The sequence below is a fragment of the Equus caballus genome, chromosome 9 (assembly GCF_041296265.1).
Source record: "Equus caballus isolate H_3958 breed thoroughbred chromosome 9, TB-T2T, whole genome shotgun sequence".
Taxonomy (NCBI): domain Eukaryota; kingdom Metazoa; phylum Chordata; class Mammalia; order Perissodactyla; family Equidae; genus Equus; species Equus caballus.
In genome coordinates, this window is record NC_091692.1 from 62,500,200 (window position 1) to 62,521,130 (window position 20,931).

A 20,931-nucleotide genomic window follows, 5' to 3' on the forward strand; every position below is an offset into this window, starting at 1 on the left:
TGCACCACTCAGGAAGAAACTTGATTTCTGCTCTGCCATCGGACGTAGATGTAAGCTACTTTGTAATTGTTTTCAAGGTGCTGGACAGAATTTACCAGCTGAGCTGTGAGTTTGGTCTTCTTTGCTAATAACTCCTACTACCCCCCAACATACACACACTTCCAAGACTATGGGGCTTGGTACTGTGTTGAGTCGCCATTGAACACTCGATGTGAGCTTGATAAAATGGTTAAAAACTGGCATTGGAAAGATAAATTTTGAGAGAGAGCCCGTCCATGTCTTTGTCTACACGTGTAGTAAACTGCTAGCAGAGCTGTGAGTGTTTAATAGGGCTCGGCAGGCCAAGCTGACCAGAATTTTGAAGGATTTTCACAGTCTTTTAGAGAGCTATTAAAATGCCATCCCTCTCCTGGAAAAGTGCTGAGAAAGAAGTCAGGGACTAAGCCTCCCTGAGGCCTGGCCCTCTCTGAGCTGTCGTGGGAGGCGACCTCTACCCTGTGGAATGTTCTTAGACTGATCATTGTTTGCAACCCCAGGGGTGTCTGAGACCATGCATGGCACACTTATACCCAAGTGCAGCAAGTGCCCAGGGCCTATCTACGTCCTGGAGACACAGTCAACCTTCAAGTGTACAGAAATCTGTTTGAAATGCATATACCACTGGTTATACCCTTGGCCTGAACATCTGCTCATTCTGCAACAATCTTTCTATTTTAGGTGAGCTCTTCCTCCACTATTTCTTTCTCTCCTTTCTTCAACCACCTCAAAAATCAGAAAATTTCAGGAAAGTGCTGAGCATTCTCCTGACAAAGGCAAGAGAGGCATGCATGAAGCGTCTGCATTTCTTCCAAAGACAGTTCTTGTGATGTCCTCCCTACCTTGACTGAGAGAACACTCGGACTCCTCCTCAACTGGGCTGTACCCTCTATGCCTGAACTAGGCTGTGAGGGGAGCCAGTTGGGTTGAGGTGTTGGGACAATGCCCTGAAAATAGGAGCCGCAGGCTTGGAAATTTGCTGGAAGTTGCCAGGTTGGCTTCCAACAGATGCAGGAATACTGGCTCCTGATCAGGTTGGAGGCTGCCAGCCATCTTCTCACCATCACTGCCATGAATGACTTGGTATTATTCGTGCTCAGTACTCATGGGTATCAGGGCCATTGCTGGTCCACAGAGAGAAACTGTGTGAAGTAGAAAAAGTCTCCCCTCCAGGCCAACTCAACTCCTACATGAGGTCTAGTTGGCCCATGAGGCACCTACTTTAGCTGACACTCAGCCCCTTTCTCCTACATGACTGGCCTGTGCTGGAGGCAGGGCCAGTGACAGCAACAAAAAACGAACACCTTGATCTGAATTGGCTTTGAGGGGGTGGGCTTTGTATCATGTCATCTTTTCTAGTGACCTTTTTTTTTTTGCTGAGGAAGACTCACCCTGAGCTGACACCTGTGGCCTGTCTTCCCTTTTTTGCTTGAGGAAGATTAGTCCTGAGCTAACATCTGTGCCAATCTTCTATTTTATGTGGGATGCTGCCACAGCATGACTAACAAGTAGTGTAGGTCCATGCCCAGGATCTGAACCCGCAAACACGGGCTGCCAAAGCAGAGTGTGTGAACTTAACCACTATGCCACTGGGGCCTGCCCCTCTATTGACTTTTCTCCAGACTAAAGCGGGAGAGAGGGGAGAGGAGGATATTAATGTCCTACTGAAGAGGAAGTTGCCTCGGTTTCTCCTGCTGTTGTGCCTAATGTTTGGACTAGAGTTTACAGCTCCAGTTGTGGGGAAAGACAGGATGTGAGAAGAAAGTGAAGGCCATGAGTGGTGGGAAGTATGGAAGTCCATATATAGTCTGACCAAGAATGCTTTTGGACAGGGCTTTGGGCTCAGCAGCCTCTCCCAGCCTCCCTTTCACAAACCCTGGTTCCTTATGTCTCTAGGGCAGAAACCATACCCAGGAGGAGGCCGGTATCAGGACCCAAATGCTCACTCAGGCACGGATTCAGCTGGAGTAGCAGTTTAGGGGTGGAAGCTTCATGTCCCAGGCAATCATATTAATCAACATGCTTGAATGGCAAGCTAGAATGACACGAAGTCAGCTGATACAGGGGCCACTCCATATGATGGGCCTTATGTATAGTGTTAAATCCACTTGTGGAAAGTGCCCCCTGGGGCATATAAATGGCATGAGACAGCACCCTTCCCCACCCTAAACAAGGATATGAACAGTCGGCCACTCTTTGTCATCTTTCAAGTTGTAAGCCACTTTATTCCAGTCCCTTGAACATCACAGGCTGGCTTGATTTCAGACAGAACGGACTCCATTTCCAGAAGTCCCTCAACACAGCAATGACAATGGACAGCCCAGCACAGGAATGACGTAAACCTTTAGGCAATGAGCCTTCTGGGTTCTGCCAAGTCCCTTGGCCAAACTTAAGTGCATTGGATTAGACATACAAAGGCTTGCCTGGGAAGGAGGAGAAGGAGAAATACCACCCTCGAGAAAATACAGCCAGGATCAATGGCAGGCCAGGACGAGGACTATTTTGGTACACCCCTCGCGTGGTGGTGTTCATTAGCCATGTGTCTGGCTCTGTTTTCCTTCCTAAGCAGCTGGAGACTCTCTTCCCTGCTCCTCACTCCAGCTCTAGGTTCTAAGGAACAGAATGAGTCTGACTCAACAAGATGTCATGACTGAAGGCAGAGCCCAGGTTGGCTTTCCCAAACATTAAATGACTGAAAGGAAGAATTAGGTCTTCAATCAGGAGCAGGAGAAAGTGAGATGCACCTCCCGAACATTACTGATAGAGGTGCTGGATCCCCTCGCCCACTCTGCACTCTACATCTTGGGTTAATTCTCTATTTTTCAAAACCAGATTTGACCACTTGGCCCATGGAGGAGTTTGGCAAGTCTCAGTATCGAACCACTTTGAGAAACTGATGCTCAGAGGAAGATTACGATTATTTTACCAAGTCCAGGTCTCAAAATTTTACCGTGCAAAGTTGGTTCATTTTAGTCAACTACACAAATTCCAATTTTTGCTACCAGTTTAAATGGACTCAAGTAATACACAGGAATCTGCTGGTTAGAATGGGCTCAGCATCACTTTCCTCATAGTTGATGTTTTTCTTTCTGAGGTTCATCGTCTATAGGAAGTAGCTTGGCAACAGACACACTCACTGGGCCCTCTCTGCTCTCTCTTGGGGCAGGATGTCCCATCTACATCCTGGAGTGTCGGGGCTCCCCCTGCCTACTGTTTGTGAAAGTGTGACTTCCCTGTGACTAGCAAGTTTTACTCTTACCTTTCAGTTCAAATGAGTGTCTATGAGGGCACCAGACCAAAGAGCAACTCAAACTTGTGCTGTCACCTCTAGAAATAGAAATCTACATTCAAAGAACACGGTGGTAGAAAATACTCTTGGATTCTCCACAGTGGGCCTTGGAAATCACAGACACACTTGTCCATGACTTCTTCTCGATGAATCAGGTGATTGCCCAACCTCTGACTCTTTGAAGGGCCACTGGGGGCATGGAAAAGTCAACATTCCAGATATGGCTCCCTAACTAAACACATGAATTAAACCATTGATAAGTCCCGAGAAGTTAGGCTATTTTTTTTTTTCCGGGATACAGAATACTGATCTGCTGAGAAAAACATCACGCCTCCAATCTAATACTACCAGTGAGGTGCTAGGCTGAGAGCAAGCCATTGCGTCACATCTCTCATAAATTAACCTCTGGTGCTCCAACTGGTACATCCCACGAAACCCGCTCTGCTTCATTCTCTAGGCACTACCGCTCTGGAAAAGCATTCAAATTAAGGTTGGGCCCTGGTCATGGTTACTTTGTACTTTTCTGGAATATATAAAATATACCTGTTGATTGGTGCATTTGTGCAAAGACAGATATGACTTTAAAAGAAGACACAGACATTCATTATAGCTGGCTTACTTCACAATAAGCTACTAAAAACAGTCTTCTGTAATAAGATTGTATTAGTGCTCACTAGACATGCATTTCATTTAAACAAGGCAAAACAATTTGGTCTGCAATACCCAATATTTTATATACAGCAGTCTTTTTTTTTTTTAATCACAATAGGCAACAAGATGGGTCTGGTTTTGGAATATAAGTTACCATTTGTGTTTAATTTTCAAAGAAACTCATCTTAGCTCAACTAGTGTAAACCTGTGAAAAAATAGCTGAGCCATCTTTTTCCTCTATTAATTTACCTTGAAATGTTCACAGCTTAGAAACTACAGCCTGCTGGGGAAGAGGGTGGAGTGGCCCCCAGGGAGGAATTCCCTAGATCCCTCTAATAGCCTGGCCCTGGAGGGTTACTTGTCCTTGGGGAATCCAGCATCTGGTGCCGTCACCCCTAGGGCATGTGTGACAACAGACCCAGTTGGGGAGCTGTCTTTTTCAAACAAGCCCCTGGAAGCTTGCAATTAGAATCACTGGGACTAGATTGGTTTCTCTTCTCTTGCCTCCCCAGTCTTCGGTTTTAGAACAGAGACATTAGAATCAAAAGAAAAATAATAATAACGATGAAAAATCATCAGAACAACGAACACCACAAAGTCTGTGCACGACAGCACTGTCCATGCTCTCCACAAGCGCGATGGGGCTCTGGGCATTCCCACGAAGCGTCCACGACAAAAGAAGCTGAAGGCGTCACGGAGGAAGGTGCATCTGACTGCACGGGGGACAGCATCACCGTCAATATTGTTTGGCAAAAAAAAATTGTTAAAAAGAAAAATCAAAAGGGAACACAAGCAGCTCTACAATTCGTGGGGTGCAGGGCTCAGAACTGGCCGGCGCTGCTGGGGTCGCACTGCAGGAGGCGCACTATGGACGGGTCGCTCTTGGCCCCTCGGATGAACTCTTCCAGGGAGAGTTTTCCTAGAAGGCGAGAGGATGGGTGAGCAGCTGGTGGCAGCTGGGCGAACCTACAATCTTCCCACTGCATCTTAGGCATCGACGCTCCCCGTCTCCCCACCATTTCACACGTGCTGTGAAGCCCACGTTGTGTCTTTCTGCTGTGAGACCCATGGGGTAGGGTCTTGTTCACAGTCACAAAGCCAGCACCTAGCACGGCACACTGCCTTCTGAGAGCTCACTGTGTGCCCTGCCCTGGCGTGGGCGTGGGTGGCCCTTCCAGCTGCAGGCGCCCTGGGGGGGCTCACTCAGTATTTATAGAACTAATGGCCCTCGAGCCTTTATGAGAATGAGCTGGGCTCTCACAGCATCAGGGCGTTTCCCATGGGGTCACTGGGAGCCTTCTGAGCTCCTTCAGGTCACTCGGGTATACTTAGGTTTGCTGCAAGAGCCCATCCCCCTGCATGTGGGCACAGAGGCCTGCCCAGATCTCTGGGGAGGACCCCTTCTTTTGTACATGTGAGGATGGCTGCACGTCCACCTGAAGTCAGGAGAATAAAGGGGGATGTGCACAGGCAGAGGGGTGAGCCAGTGGGTCCCTCCCATCAATCAGGACACTTTCCTCCTCTCCTGACAGGATGGAGGAGGGAGACGAGGCTGGCTGGGATCCCACTCCTACCGGTGTCCCTTTCCTTCCTGCAAAAGCTGGAGTATGTATTGAGTTCCCTTCCAGAAGTTGCCTCTGTCATGTTGTAGGAGGAGACAAAGCTTCTCCCCTATTCCTGGTGCTTCCAGAAGGGTCCCTCCTCGGGAGGAGCTGTTGAACGTTCCCATTCAGCTTTGTCCTCCTTCTCTCTCTCCTTCCCTCTCTTGCCCCAGAGAGGACTTGCTCCCCTCTGCCCTCCAAGGCTCGTGGTGTGCCTGCCCTGCTCCCTGCTGTGTGTCCGCGTGTCCTCCGGCTCTCACACCAAGCTGCTCCCTCCAGTGAGGCTCAGTCCTCCAGCCTTAACTCTTGCTCTTTTGTTTCTCAGCTTATTCCAAACCCGGTCAGGAGGAGGTGCTCTCTATTGGAGTCCTTACCACCCCCACCTCAGAGACACCAACAAATATGTCTAAATATGTCTTCCCCTCCCCAAAACCTAGTTCTGGCTTAACCAGATGCACTTTATCTGCAAGAAGGAGAAAGGCAGGAACTTGTCTATCCATTTATTTTGAAGACGTAGGGCAGGGTCCCTTTAAGCTTTGTGTCCTGGCCATTTCTTATGAGCTCAGGCAGTGGTTATAGCGGTGACTTCTTGGGTTCAGAAGGCTGGCGTACAGGAAGGGAAATGGGAGCCATCACTTGAACACCTCGGGATCTCCCAAAGGAAGGCTCTGGGAACTGCCCGCCAGAAGCAGCAGAGCAAACCCTGCATTCAGCTGAACACATCTGGCTCTCTTGGGTTAACTACCCATGTGCTTCCAAGTTGACTCTTGGGCTAACTTGCCTGTGGGCCCAGAATTTTCTCTTCAGTCACAGGCCAGAGGTTAGATGTAAAGAGCTTCTACCCAGAGGAATCTAAGGAATCTAAGAGGTGAGGTCTCTGCTGCACACAGTGGGGCTGACCTTGGCCTTGGGGTCCAGAAGCAAAGCCCCAAGCTAGAGCACCAAGTCTCCTGGTTGGGCTAAGATTCCTCCGACCACTCTCAGACTTAAGGACCCTTCTCCTTCCCTGTACAGCTCCCAGCCCCATATTTTTTAAACCCAAGACTTTCCCTTAGGAAAGCCCAGGGCTTTTAGCAGCGAGATGCATTCTGAGAATGCTGACCCAACCAGGGCTCTGTGATCCTGTTGTAGCAGAGCCCAGTGGAGAGGCCCTACTTCTCACCTAGGATGGACACACAGTGAGGGTTTTATTCTGCAGCGCGTGGATCTCTCCCATCCTGTAGTCCTATTCTAAGGACGTGGCTGGGCCTGGAGCACAACACACACCTACCTTGCTCCCCTGGAGCTCCAGCATATCACGTAGTTCAACGTCTGTGAGTTCATTAACTATTAAAATCATTCCCTGTTTGTTTACCTTTACAAAACAATCAAACTATGTGCTGTGAATCAAAGGGCGTAGGGGAAATAGGATGTGATGGTACCTTCATGGAGGAAGCAAAGCCAACAAATTGGCCTGCACGCCACAAACCCAGGTTCTCAGGCAACTGGTGACCCGGAGCGCAAGGGGAGAGAAAGAGAAGCTCGCTCTACCACAAAGCCTTGCGTCAATCTGTCCACCAGCACTGTTTGGGGCATCCGAGTACACTTGCACATTGCTGACAAAAATTCCCCAGGACACCCTGCAGAACAGGTGAGCAGGTAGTAACAGCCAGAGCCCCAGGGCCTCAGGACTTCTATGGACCAGGCTCTGTGTTCCGCACTTTAAACTCAGGTCTCACAGCTAAATAAGGTTGCCAGATTTGGCAAGTAAAATACAGGACGTCCAGCTAACTTTGACTTTCAAATAAACAACAAACAATTTTTTCATATAAGCATGTCCTGAATAATGCATAGGGCATGCTGACATGATAAAATCATTTGTTGTTGGTCCAAAATTCAAAGTTGATTGGGCCTCCTGTATTCTGTCTGGCAACCCAACATCTAAAATCCTCTATACTTGAGTATGAAATCCAGCCTTCCTTTGAACTTTGCTCTGCATTCCCTTGTTGCAGTTTCAGTGTGGAACCTACTAGCCACCTCAATCCCTTCCCCCCAGGGGCTGAAGGAGCTGCCTTGGCTCCAGGAAGCTCAGCACCTTAGAGCATGTGCGGGAGAGCCCACCTAACCCCCGGCAGGCCGGGGTGACAGCTCCTGGGGTCTGGGTGGAACAACACCCGGGCCCTCCCTGCTTTCTGATTAGCTGGCCTGCAGGGATCCAGCCTGCTGTGGCCTAGGCCTGTCCCCATCCTGGTCCTCCATCTTGCCCTGTCAGGGAGCATGCAGGATGAGCCACAAAACTCTGTGAGCCAGGTCCTTATGGCTCCTATCTTGTCCTTGAGTGGCATTTTCCTCCCTGGACACCCCCATTACTTCCAGCATCCCTCACTCTGAGAAAAGCAAAGCAAAGCAGCCCCCGCCTCCTACCATCTCTGTTGGTGTCCATCTGGCGGAAGATCTTCTCTGTCCTTTTCTCTGGGGTTGACTCATCTTCAGGCATTTTCATCACAGAGGAAACCATCTTATAGATTGCCTACGGACAGAAGAAACATGGTGGTAAGACAGAAACATGGCTTGGTTTGGCACACGACAGTCCTATCGTTAAACCTCTCAAATACAGGGGTAAAGGGAATGTGCCCATTCACACAGAGAGCAGCCCTGTTCCTGAGGACCTGTTGTTGTAGAAAACAGGTGCGCAGTCCCTGGTGAGAGAAGCCAGGCCAGCAGAGCTTGCTCCAGCAGTGGGAACCTTCAGGAGTGACAACCGGCAGGAAGACCCGCTAGACTCTTTGCGTCAAACTTTAATGTGCACATGGATCCTCTGGGAATCTTGTGAAAATGCGGAATTGGATTGAGTAGAGTGGGGTGAGGGGATGGTGGGGTTGAGATTCTGCATTTCTAACAAGCTTCTGTGTGATGCTGATGCTGCTATTCTGAGGACCCCACTTCTAGGAGCAAGGCTGTAGATGACATTCCTTAGGCCAGAGAGACAAGTTGGTGTCTACTGTGGTCTCCACCTAGGTCGCTCAAGGATGATAAACACCTGACACTCTGCAAGTGCATGTCTCGTTTTCTCCTGGGCAGACATTGCCAATCCATCCCAATGCTCTTCCCCCTTGTATCTGGCAATTGCTTCACATTCCTTCTCAGCAAGTTCCCAGGTATCCCTGGGATGAAAACCATCTGCCATCTGAGCTGTGGATTAAATGATTATGCAGTCTCAGGCTTGAGATAAACTGGGTACATCTGAAATGTGATGCTCAAAAGAGGGTTCTACTGAAAGAGTTTTGTAAGCAGTACTGAAACTATCTCCCCCAGCACCTGTGTACTCAGTGGGACCTCCCCCCGCCCCCATAGTATTCAGTAAAGGGCTAGAAGCCTTCAGTGGTCAAATGTTGTTTTTATTTGGGAAGACTAATGTAAAGTCTTTGTTTTTATCCCTAGACCACGACTTTGCTCATCAGATTCACTCTGGGAATTTTAGCCCTGGGAAGGAGTTTTAGAAAAAGTAGACTTTTGCCAGAGAGTGGATAGAAAAATCTGGAAAGTTCTGGAGCTCCAGATGCAGAGGGATAGTTGGAGGGGGGAAAGGAAGGCAGCTGAGGGGAAGTAGCTTCCAAGTGGGAAATATTGGAGCAAAAATCAACACTAAAGGCTAAACTTATCTGCTTCATAGTCTTGTTTAGGCTCAACCTTGCTTCAAGTCACTAAAATATTCTGGAGAAAGGGGAATAAATATTCTAATCTCAGTTGATAAAATAGGAGTGAAAACTGGACTCACCCAGTGTGCTGACCCTTGAGCTGGGACCCCTCAGGCCAGGCTCCGTGAGTCTGTCTTGAATCCACCCCAATCCCTCACTGAACTCCAGAGCTGCCTTCACAGTGATTCTGTCTGGGAGGAAGGCCAAGCTCAGAGTTATGACCTTGTCTGGGATTATGGGTGTCATGGGTGTAAACTCAGCCACAGTCAGCTTTCCCAAGAAATGTTCACTAAAGTGTGCTCCAGAGCAGAGGCAAGCCATACTCCGTCTTCCTCCTGGATCCTTACTTGCAGTCCCCTCTAGCCCAGGTCTATACCACCATCTGTGCTGGGGTTATAGTACTATGTGCCAAGCCGTTGGAGAGACCTGACTCCTTGGAGGAGCTAGAAAAGGCCATGGTGACAGAGCCCTTCTCAGAAATGGGAAAGAAGAGGTGCTGAGATGTCTTGAGCTGGAGCACTCTCATTAGCTTTCTTGGCTCCCACATGGAAGCTCTTCTATAAGTCTAGATGCTGTCAAAGAGGAATCAGTGGCACCAACTGATGAACACACACACACACCCCTCACACGGATTTCAAATTTACACAATCTAAGTATTTCATGTACTCATAAGCCCAACAAAACAGTATCTAGAAATCAGTATCCCCCCAGATCAAATAAGCACAACCTCCTTAAAGGAGCAAGACCTGACACCTTTCAGGATTGCAGAAGTGATATGAGAGAAGCAAGATGGGCAAATGATGTTTAATTTTTGCCAGAAGTCTTAAGGATGCTCTGTAATTACAAATCCTAAACCTTCTTTGAGGCTGGATTGCTCCTTGCCTGAGTCTGTTCTGGCCTCAGGAATGTCATCTCACTTGCTAATTCCAGGTGCCACCTGCTTTGTGTCTATGATAGGTCAATGGGTCATCTCCTGATTCAGATGCTTTGCAAAGCCTGTCAAGAGCCCGAGAAGCTGTCCAAAACACACCTTGGTTTCCTGGACCAGCAGCTTTCTTTACACCCTCTTCTCATCTGAGTGCTCGCCTACTCCTTCTCCTCTCCTTGAAATCCTACCCATGTGTTAAGGGCAGATTGGAATGTTACCCTCCTCCAGGAAGACTTCCATGATCTTCCTTCTGCTATGCGTATCTGTGCTAGTAAATGGCTCCTTCTAAACCTCTCTTAGATCATTTCATTCCACTCATCCTGAATTGTGGTTACCCAGCACTCTATCCTTTTAGATGTGAGAGTGGCAATCAGACTTAGCTATTCATCGGACCCCGATAGTGCCTAACACAGGGTCTTGCACAGAATTGGGCTCATTAAGTTTAGAGAGTTCATTTAAGAATAACTCCCTCCATTGCCTTCTCTCCCTCAATCTTCTTCTATTCTGCTTCTCATTATAAAGTTACCCCCTTATCCTTTTATAATTTTTTCAGTTTTCCATCTTTTTCTCCTCCCTTTCTTGATATAATTAAACATATTCATGTGAAACCCCTTAAAGATTCTTCGTCTATCAAAAGCTATGGCCTCTCACCTTAGAAACCATGCAAACGTGCTCGTGGATACACACTCACTATTGCAGACAGCTTCAGGGGCTCGTGGATTCAGGAGCCCACCCACGGACCCCAGGTTAAGAAAACCCCTGCTTGTAATTTACTTCCTCCCGCATTGTCATCCATTCATCTATTCACTCAGTCATTCACCAAATATTTACTGAGCCACAACTATATGTCATGCATTATGGTCGACCTAATCCCTGCCCTCATGTTAAATAAGGCAGAGTGACATTATTAAAATAATCACATAAATAAATGTAAAACCTTTGCAGACAAAGGTGCTACGAAGGAGCGTGTGTGCTCTCATGAGATGATGCAGTAGGGGAATTGGGCCTTGTCAGGCGGGTCAGGGTAGGCTTCCCTGAGGAGTGATGGTTGAGCAAAGATATGAGGAAGCGTAGGGCTTAAAGAGGTTCAGGGCAGAGGGAAACACCTGTGGAGAGCCCTGGGGTGGAGGGATGGCTGCAAGGCTGAGACGGAGTGCAGGGGACTACGGTACAAGATGTGGCTCCGGAGCAGGTTGGGACAGACCACGTGAAGGTAGTCGGATTTCTCCAACGAGCAACTAAAAGATGGAAGTGATAATAAATTTGATTTCCCTATTTATACCCACTTCCCAAATCTACCTCTATTCCCCTATTTACAGGTAAGGGTGTTCAGAGGATTAAAAATGGTCCTTCATGACTTATCCAACAATTATTTATTGAGTGTCTGCTATGTACTAGGTGGTGGGGATTCAATTGACAACATGACTGACATGCTTTTTCTTATTTTATATCTCACTCATCCTCTGGCAAAGGGTTTGCCAGATTCCATTTTGGAGACCAAAAGCTCCCCATTTTTTATGAGTACCATTTAGATGGGTATAATGATTCCAGTCAGGCCTTAATAATTGTTACAAAAGCCCTCACCTAGACTACCTCTGGGTCCCATGGTGGCGAGTCAAAACCATTGTTCTGGACCTGTTGGAACTCTAAGTCTCTAAGAGTTGGGGTTCATGAAATTGTCCTTCTTGGGATTCTGATGGGAAAGCAACTGTGTAATAATCTAGAGATTATTCCCTTAATATTCTTGGTTGAACAAATGAATGAAAGACCAAGCAATGAATACGTGGTGGAAAATGAGGCTCTCGTTCTCAACAAAACGTCTTTTAAGAGTTTTAGTCTTTAGCTATTAGGCTAAAGTAGTGGGTTATAACAGAGAATTGATAACACACAAAAAAACAAAAATCAAAACAAAACAAAACAAAAATGAAGAATGTCAGGACACCCTTACATGAGTGTATTTGCAAACAGGGCTTCTGGAATGGGGTAAGAGATGCAATGTCTCAGTACATTGTGGGGTTGGGGAGGAACTGAAGGCTCATTTAAGAGGCTCACATTTCCAGGTGGCTCTTTCATAGCACTCAGACCAGATTTTTTTTTTTTATGTGCATCCACTCACAGATAAAGGATTAGTGAGTTATTCACAAAACCAAGTCTATGACGTGGGTGAGACTGAGCAGTGAGCAAAGGCTGAGGTGATGAGTCCCAGTGGTCCCAAGAGTGAGTAAATGGGTGACAGCTTTCAAAACCACATTTGGGGAATTGTCTGTCCCTTTGCTCCCTTCCCACGGCATCAAGAGCCCAGCACTGATTGTATTAGAACTTCAAAATCTAGGACTCCGTGACACAAGGAAAGAAAGACTCAACCCAAGACAGTGATCTGAAACAAATCAGGTCTTTTATTAGCTCCAGTTTTCCCCCTCAAATTTAATGGGATTAAACCACAAAGAGCCAGGCTACTTCCCTACTTTATTTTTAGCAATGTCAGTGAGAGGCCCAGCAGGGACATCCTGTTTTTAATTAAACTTGAAGAGCCCTAGTCTTGCCTCTGAGTAAACGCAGAGCTATAGGACACCCAGGAGAGCCCAGCTCGGCTCTGCCCTACGCAGGCCTGGGACAGCGCCCTACCTGTGGCCAAGGGTCTTATCAGCTTCTTCATGGCGTAAAGTTTTCTTTCCTTTTCCCTCTGAATGAACCACTTCTTTGAATGTTGTAAAGGAAGGACTCATGTCTGAACAGATAAAGGTTGTGGGATCAACTGAGGGCAGGCACAATTCCAAGAGTGAAAGTTGAGCCTTCCCTCTGAAGGAAACCAGACTGACTCTTTTCATCAGAAGATGTAGAGTCGTCTAACATGACGTCCAAGGCCCTGCGACAGCCGGCCAAGGGCAAAAGAAGTTAGGCAGAACAGGACTGGTTTGAATTGTAGATCAAAAACAGCTTCCCGCTTGGAAGGCTGTTACATACCAGGAAAGGAAGATGGAGAGAGGTCATGAAGATCTTTCTTGGGCACACTTTTAAAATAGGTTCAATATCTATATATCTGGAATGGCATAAGTGCTTTCTTGTTTAGAGCTGGAAGAATACATTAAACCAGGAACTTCCACAGTTTTCTATGGAAGTGCTTTAGGCACTTTCACAGGTGAGGAGAGGAGCAGGGGAGAATAAGGGCCCCACGCCTTTTCAACCAGAGCAGCTCCATTCTTCTGTTAGGTTTCATGTAAGATTTCACTTGAAAAAAAACAAACTCATCATTGTACCCCCCACCCCCAAAACTTACTTTCTTTGGAAAGTAGCCCTGCCAGCCATCCTGTAATCAAGTCAAAGACATCTTTGGCACCTCTCCACCATCTATGTCCATATCCAAGCAGTCACCAGAACTATTAAATCAGTCTTCTTAATGTTTTTTAAATCTATCACTCCTGGCCACTCCACCTGCCACAGTCTTATTTCAAGTCAATGGTGGTACGCATCATTTTTAGATTTGGGCAGGTAATATTTTTTCAATCTTATGCAAAGGCAACTTCAAACAACCCCTTCAAAAGAGCTCTTTTACACTCTTAAACAGAGTTTTTGGTGCTACTGTATTTTAGGCCCTCATATTTTTGGGGAGCAATGATGAGTTGTTTTTGGAATGTTGACTTTGAGGTACTTGTGTGACATCTTAGTGAAGGTGTCAACCGTTAGATGTAGTAGAGGTGAAGAGTTGGAAGTAATTGGTTTCTTCACCCATAAAATGGGGCTAATTAGGTTGTTGTGAGGATTAAACGAGATAATACATGTATACTAGGTTGACTAGTATCTTGTAAAAAAATTCGTATCCACCCAGAACCTCTGAATGTAACCTAATTTGGAAATAGGGTCTTTGCAGATGTAATCAAGTTAAAATGAGATCATACTGATTTAGGGCAGGCCCTAATCCAATGACTGGTGCCCTTATAAGAAGCAGGAAATTCGGACACAGACACAGAGAGAATGTCACATGGTGATGGGGGCAGAGATTGAAGTGATGTAGCTGTAAGCAAAGAAGCGCCAAGGGTTGCCAGCCAGCACCAGAAGCTGGGACAAAGGCATGGAGCAGATGCCTCCTGAGAGGCTCCAGAAGGAATCAACCTTGTCCACACGTTGATTTCGGACTTCTGGCCTCCAGAACTGTGACAGAGCATGTTTCTGTTGTTGTAAGCCTCCCAGTTTATGGTAATTTGTTACGGCAGTCCTGGGAAATGAATACAGCGTGGAAAGCACATAGCACTCGGCCTAGCCCATAACAAGCACTGAGAAGACGAGACCTCCCAGAGAGAATAAAAGGAAAAGAGGCCTTGGCTGGAACTCTGCTTGGGAATATCCGTGTTTAGGGAGCAGGAGAAGGAAGGAAGGAAGGAAGAGGAGTCCACAAAGGAGACTAGGAGGGAGCAGCTAGAGAGGGGCGCCTTTTGGGTAGTAGACACTCACTCATGTTGCCAGATGGCATACTCAATGCTAAGAGTTAACTTTAAACTATAGTGTGACTTGCCATAATAAGATTCATTCCCTAATAAGAAAGGGAGAAACCAAACACAACTGACAAGCAAGTACTAAGGTTAGTTCTTACAGAAAGTCACTAGCCTGAGCAATTGTTTTAAAGAGTTTTCTCCAGAAAAGAAATCTAAGTTGCATTCCAGAGTAACATCTGTTGTCCACACTCAAAATTGAGAATTAAGCAAGAGTTCGGAGCTGAATTCCCAGGGGCTAGATCAAGAGGGACTAGAAGCTCTCGCCAGCTACACCCCCCACCCCCAGCTTTTTCTCAGAATCAGAAGAGCACAGTGTTTCAGGTCTTCAAGGCACAAGTTAAAAGTGATATAGTGTCTAGGACACCAATTCAGAAAGATCTTTGGGAGAAAAAATGCAAATACCACTCAGGAAGTGGTTCTAAAAAGAATGTAAAGAAGCGTCTCCGATCGTTATTCTGATCCTCTGTGGCAGAAAAACTCACAAGCTGGTTGTCTGAATCAGGCACAGTTGGTGCTCTTGAGACCAGGTGGGATTAATACGTGAGTTTCGTGCTCACGAAGGGCAAATCTCTGTATGGCCACCACCATCACCTCCGTCCTCCTCATCCGGTTGCTATATCTATGTATGCCTGGATTCATCACTTGAGTGAATCAGAAAATTTTTTTTTCCCATACTGCTAAAAGAAACAAAAATGAAATCTTCTGTGATGGGCTGTCAGTATACGCCCAACCTCCTTCTTTCAGGTTCCATTCATTCAAAAGGCGTGAAAAGGTAAACTAAGGGTGTTCTGAGGTTCACTCTGCCTTCACCAAAAGTGCCAATTAACCCTGAATCACAACTAGGAGGGAGAGTCTGACTCTAAGACAACAGTTATTTGAATGCCAAGTCTTTTCAAAGCAATCATTAACAGCCATGTAATGAATATGCTAATTAGAAATTATTCCAACCTTGTCTTTAAAGTAAGTTCCCTGAGAACTGCTATGGGTAACATTATGTCAGCCTATATATTCCTTTCGGAAAGTCTCTATCTTTGCACTTGAGAACAAATCCAGACAGGCTGTCCCCAAATAGTCCCAACGTGTGAAGCGCCCCTGTGGGCTCAGGTAAACAGTTCAGATTTGGGAAATTCCTGGTGCCAACCACATTTGCTTCTAGAAAGGTGATCTTTCTTCTATCTAAGTTCCATGAGCATGAGAGCAGCCCAGGAGTTTCAGCTTATTCCCAGACAGGCTGGTGTTTGGTAGGACAGACAATAGCTGAAGAAGGCCGGGAACTCCTGAAATTGTCTGTACAAGAATAGCTCTTCTATAAGTTCCACCAGTGGGAAGTTTAGTTGGGTTACCTCCCTTTTCTTTGGGAACATACGTTTTACAAGTAGGTAAATTTAACTTAAAATTTAGTGGAAGATTCTATTATCTTGTCCTTTGAATGGAAAATGACATTCCTTTATTTTGCAGGGAAACATCCTGTCCCAGCTCTGGAAACTTCTATAGAATAATAGAAGCCAATATTGATTGAGTGATACCCTAAGACAGGCACTGTTCTAGTGCTCTACTTGTGAAAACTGTTTAACCCTTATACTTACCCATGAGGCAAGTGCCATGACTAGTTCCAGTTTACAAAGCAGAAAAACAGTGCATAGGAAGGTTAAGGAACTTACCCAAGAAAGAGAAGGAAAAGGGAGATTGAAAAAGGAGAGAGGCAGGCGACATTGACGTGCCTTGTGCAAGACACCCACTCTCACTTGCCAATTCTTCCCTTGGGTCCCTCTTCACCAATTTTTGTCTCAGCCCGTGATTTTCATTCAGTCATAAAGGTAATACAAAGCAGCTCATATACTTCTAACCAATGACAGTCCTGTAGTTAAAAACTTCTTATTTCAAGGGTCCTAGTTACTTTCTGAGAACAGAAACGGGGGACAGTTTAACTCCACGTTCTTCCTACATTCTCTCCCTGGGAGGGCTGTGGTCCTGTTAATGGGTCCCTAAGTTCAGTGTTCCCTCACCCCCAAGATCTCAGAGAGCATCCAAGCATTCAAGGTCCAATTGGCAATGTCACTCATGTGCTTGCTTGGCCCCTTCCTCAGATGGCCTGTGCTGTGCTGGGTGTGGGTGTTCAGACCTGCCTGCAGCTGGGCTGAGGGATGGGGAACTGTGTAGGGCAAGAAGGATTTTCCTTTCTCTTACAGTGGTGGGCTGACCCTAGCCCCCATCCAGAGGACAGGATCTGTTGTAACGTGGGGAAAAATCAGAATTGTTATCTGGCTTAAGACTGCTGAGAGGCAGTTTTGATGCAATAATAAAATATTGGGCCTAAATCATGTTCCTAAATTTATCACTTAAAAAAAAGCAAGCACACTAATGTGAAAATGTTTGTTTAAGGCTCTAAAAATAAATCTGCATATGGTTTTCCTTGTTCATCCAGATGTTGATACAGGACAAAATTATTTTTTAGAAAAGGAACATAACTGCATTTTGGCATATGTGGTAGACTGAACAATGGTCCCCCAAAGATGTGCATGTCCTAATTCCAGGAGGCTGTGCAGATGTCACCTTAAATGGAATACGGGCCTTTGCAGACGTGATTAAGTTAAGGATCCTGAAATGTGGGGATTGTCCTGGATTATCCAGCGGTTCCAATGGAGTCACAAGGGTCTTTACGAGTGGAAGAGAAAAGCAGAGTGAGATACCCAGAGGAACAATAGCGTCAAGAAGGACTCAATCAACCCACTGTTGCTGGCTTTGAGAACGGATGAAGAGGGCCATAAGTCAAGCAATGTTCCAGAAGCTGGGAAAGGCAAGGAAACAAATTTCCCCCCCAAAACCTCCAGAAGGAATGCAACCTGTGGACACCTTGATTTTAGCCCAGTGAAATTAAACTCAGACCTCTGACATCCAGAACTGTAAGATAATAACTTTGTATCATTTTAAGTGACTAAGTTTATGGGAATTTGTTATAGCAGCAAGAGGAAACTAACATGGTGTATTTCAGTATTACAGAGTTCACAGTAGAGTCCTCCCTGCCAACGTCAGGAAATACAAAAGGATTCCAGCTTGTCACCATAAGCAGTATTCTGTGGACACCAAACCTAACCTACAGCAAGCAACATCAAGGAAAAAAAACTAGAAAACTTATAAAATCCTACACTCCATTCATTGTCACCTAATTACCAACTTCTTCGGACTTCAGTTTTCACTGTGACCAGTTATTAGTGTTTGCAGGTGGACACCAGAAGTTTGCACTTTATTAAATCATTTGAATTTCTGAGTTTTGGAAGAACAAAGTTTAGCCAACAATTTATATATTGACACTTGTAACCAAGCTTCAGGTTTTACTCACTTTAACAAATAGAACCTTAGCTTGTGTATGAGTTTGCTGGCCCACAGCTTGCCTCCACTCCTCACTTTCTAACAGATATTTACCCAGGCACAAAGCAGAAACCTCAGAGACAGTGACTCCTCTGAGGTACGCGTAGCATCTGCAAATGTACCTTCTCCTACATGGTGCAGACCAGATAGAACCCAAAAAAGAGAATTCCCACAAAGTCATACAGCTTCTTGGGACAGGAATAAGGCCGGGAGTGTGGGCTTTCAAAGGAGGGGGTGAGGAGGAAATAAATAGCATTGGAAGTTCAGTAATATCTTACAGCAAATTCCAATTCATCCAGAATCATTGAATCCCGGCGATTAGCATAAGAATGAGACAGAATACATGAACTGTCAGTTTGCAAAATGGCAGAATAGAATAACACAGCCCTTAATAGGAAAATGGTTCCAAATGTAATCTGCTTGGCAATTTGGAAGTCGCCTCAGGGTGCTGCGATATTTCCTTTCTACGGTTGTGAGTATTAACCATCAGGGTGCAGTCCTATAGAAAACAATTTAGGAAATTTGAGCCTTCCATTTGCAGGCTTCTTAAAAACCCTGAGTATCTAAGTGTTTATTAAGGAATCTATGTCCTTCCAGGTATGACCTGGAAACTTACTGTGGTCCTGTGAGCGGACCGAGCCACTTTACAGTGAAGAAAGTGCCCTGTCAGGTGAACGTGCCTTCCATGGTAGGACCACTTTACACTCCGTATTGAAGGTGGCGTGAGTCAGCGAGGGCCGAGCAGGCGCTAACCAGCGCCTCTGCACATTCTCTGCAAGGTCCCCTCTCTCCCTCGCACACTGGCTTCCACAGCACAGGGAGAGAGTCTGTTTTCTTCCCTGTCCTGCCTATTCCCAGGGCTAGCTACTCAGTAGGGGCTTAACCAAAGGTGCGGAATGAATGCGTGAACGGTTTGACTTCCATAAGCCCATGGGGTCTGGAGGGTCCTCCTTGCCTGGGGGGTCAACATCTTCATCTGTAATGGTCACCAAATCATTGACCAGGGGCAGCCAGCAGAACTGTGCAAAAGGTTAAACAGGAGAGAACACGGTGCCGGACAGGAACGTTTTTTCTTAGATGTCAGTCAGGAAGCAATTCTCTCTCTCCCAAAGGAGGAGGCACTTACTGCTTGACTGTGGTGAGACAGCTCAGGGGCGGAGCACAGCAATCCCATGTAAAACGGAGGGAGAAAGTAAAGCTACTTAAAATAGATCACCTTTTAAATTTTAATGTTTGTTTAATTAGTAAAGATTAAGGAAAATCAGAAAAGTGCAATGATATGGGGCACCCTTCACTCACTTCAGGAATACCTTTGGAAAAACAATTTGGGAAAGTGTATCAAGGGCCTTAGAAATAAAAGCTCATTCCTTTTGGCCCAGTAATGGCACTTCTGGGAATCCATTCTAAGGGAATAGTCCTAAATACAGGAAAAGCTTCATGCACAAGAATTATTTGTTATTTTTAAAAGTTACAGTATTATGTAGAATAATGAAAGCTGGAAGCAACCCAACTATCCAACAATAGGGGAAAATTAAGTAAATTATATCCTATGACTATTATATAGCCATTAAAATATCTTCATTAAAAGATTTTATGACATGAGAAATGCTAATGTTATGTTAGGTGAAAATGGCAAGATATGAAATTTTGTACACATTTTGAAATCAATTAGAAATTTTTAAATCTATCATGGAAATAGGATCAGAAGGCTATATTAGAAAACTATGAGCAGTGATTCTCTTTGTGGGTGGAGTGGGGTAATGGAGAATTTTTCTCGTTTTCTTTTATATTTTTCTATACTGCCCACACTTTAGCAGTAGACATTTTATTTTTCATACATTTATCCTGGGTGGAGGGGAGAAATCTTTTACGTTTGTTGAAGATCCCCGTCTCTGAGGGATTAAATTTAACACAGCTTATTCAGACTGTTACCACTCTGGGTGAAGGAAAAGCCAGCGGAGGCCCAAGCAGAAAGGCGACCTAGTTGGCAGATCTTGGAGAGTTTCCTGATACAGAGACGTCATTTGGATTCCTGCTCCTACATCCCTGCAACGTGTACAGGTGTCACTCTAACTGCCCGCGTGGGTTCAGTCCCATTGGCCCAGGAGCAGACCCCAGGCCATAGCTAAAAGGCTCAGCTACAAGTGAGTTTTGTGGGTCTCCTTTGGGCTCTGACCTCAGTTTCTGTAACCAGGTCTCCTTGGTTCCTTGAAAGTAAGTGCCTCTACACCTCCACCCTTATCCTGGCCAGCAGCTGAGTCCTTCCCGTCTCCTTGTGTTACACCCCTTCCCACCCTTCCAGCAAGCCCCCTCCCCCGCCATGTTCTCCCAGGGGCTGCAGCTCTACCTCTGAACACAGATGTCCTGGCATGAGTATTGCCCTCTGAGATGAGTCCCAAGGAAACCAAATGCCCACTCTCTTGCATCTGCTGTCTGCTTCCAGATGCCTCCCTATTGTGCCCCACTCACCTGCCAAGATGGTGAGCGACTACCAGTCCCCGTGGTGCTGGCCACCCACCTCGGCCTTCCTACTGCCTGCAGCTGAGGCTCTCCGGATCCTTTCCCAAGCTGTGTCTCAGTCTCCTCAGGTTTGTCTCTGGGTCCCACTCACTGCTGACCAAGCTGTCATTGCCGTGGCCATAGCTCCTTATGCCCCTTCCCCACCTTCCCCTGGGGTCCCACAAGGAAAATGTGGCCAACAGTAGGATCCCTCTCCTGTTCTGTTCAGGATGTTTACTCTGGGTGAGTGATTTGGGGAAAGAAAATGGAGTGCCTCCTATTAAAATGATGGATGCCTCAATTCTACAATGTTTGTATCTCTGATGAGACAGAACCTAGATCAGAGAGCCCTACCTTTATTCAAGAGTCTAATAAAGTAAATTAATGATGG

At 46.1% G+C, this 20,931-nt stretch overlaps 1 protein-coding gene across 11 annotated transcripts in view; it reads right to left on the bottom strand.

Moving 5' to 3' along the window:
• Window positions 1-2,240: 2,240 nt before the first annotated feature.
• NCALD (neurocalcin delta) overlaps window positions 2,241-20,931 on the bottom strand; it is a 389,505-nt gene continuing 370,814 nt past the window's right edge. For all 11 annotated transcript variants that reach the window (XM_005613236.4, XM_070222459.1, XM_070222462.1 and 8 more), the window contains 2 exons: window positions 7,981-8,086; window positions 2,241-4,895 (listed from right to left, as the gene is read on the bottom strand). In XM_005613236.4, the coding sequence (XP_005613293.1) occupies window positions 4,798-4,895; window positions 7,981-8,086 (204 nt within the window). In that variant the 3' untranslated portion in view covers window positions 2,241-4,797. The remainder of the gene's footprint in view (window positions 4,896-7,980; window positions 8,087-20,931) is intronic.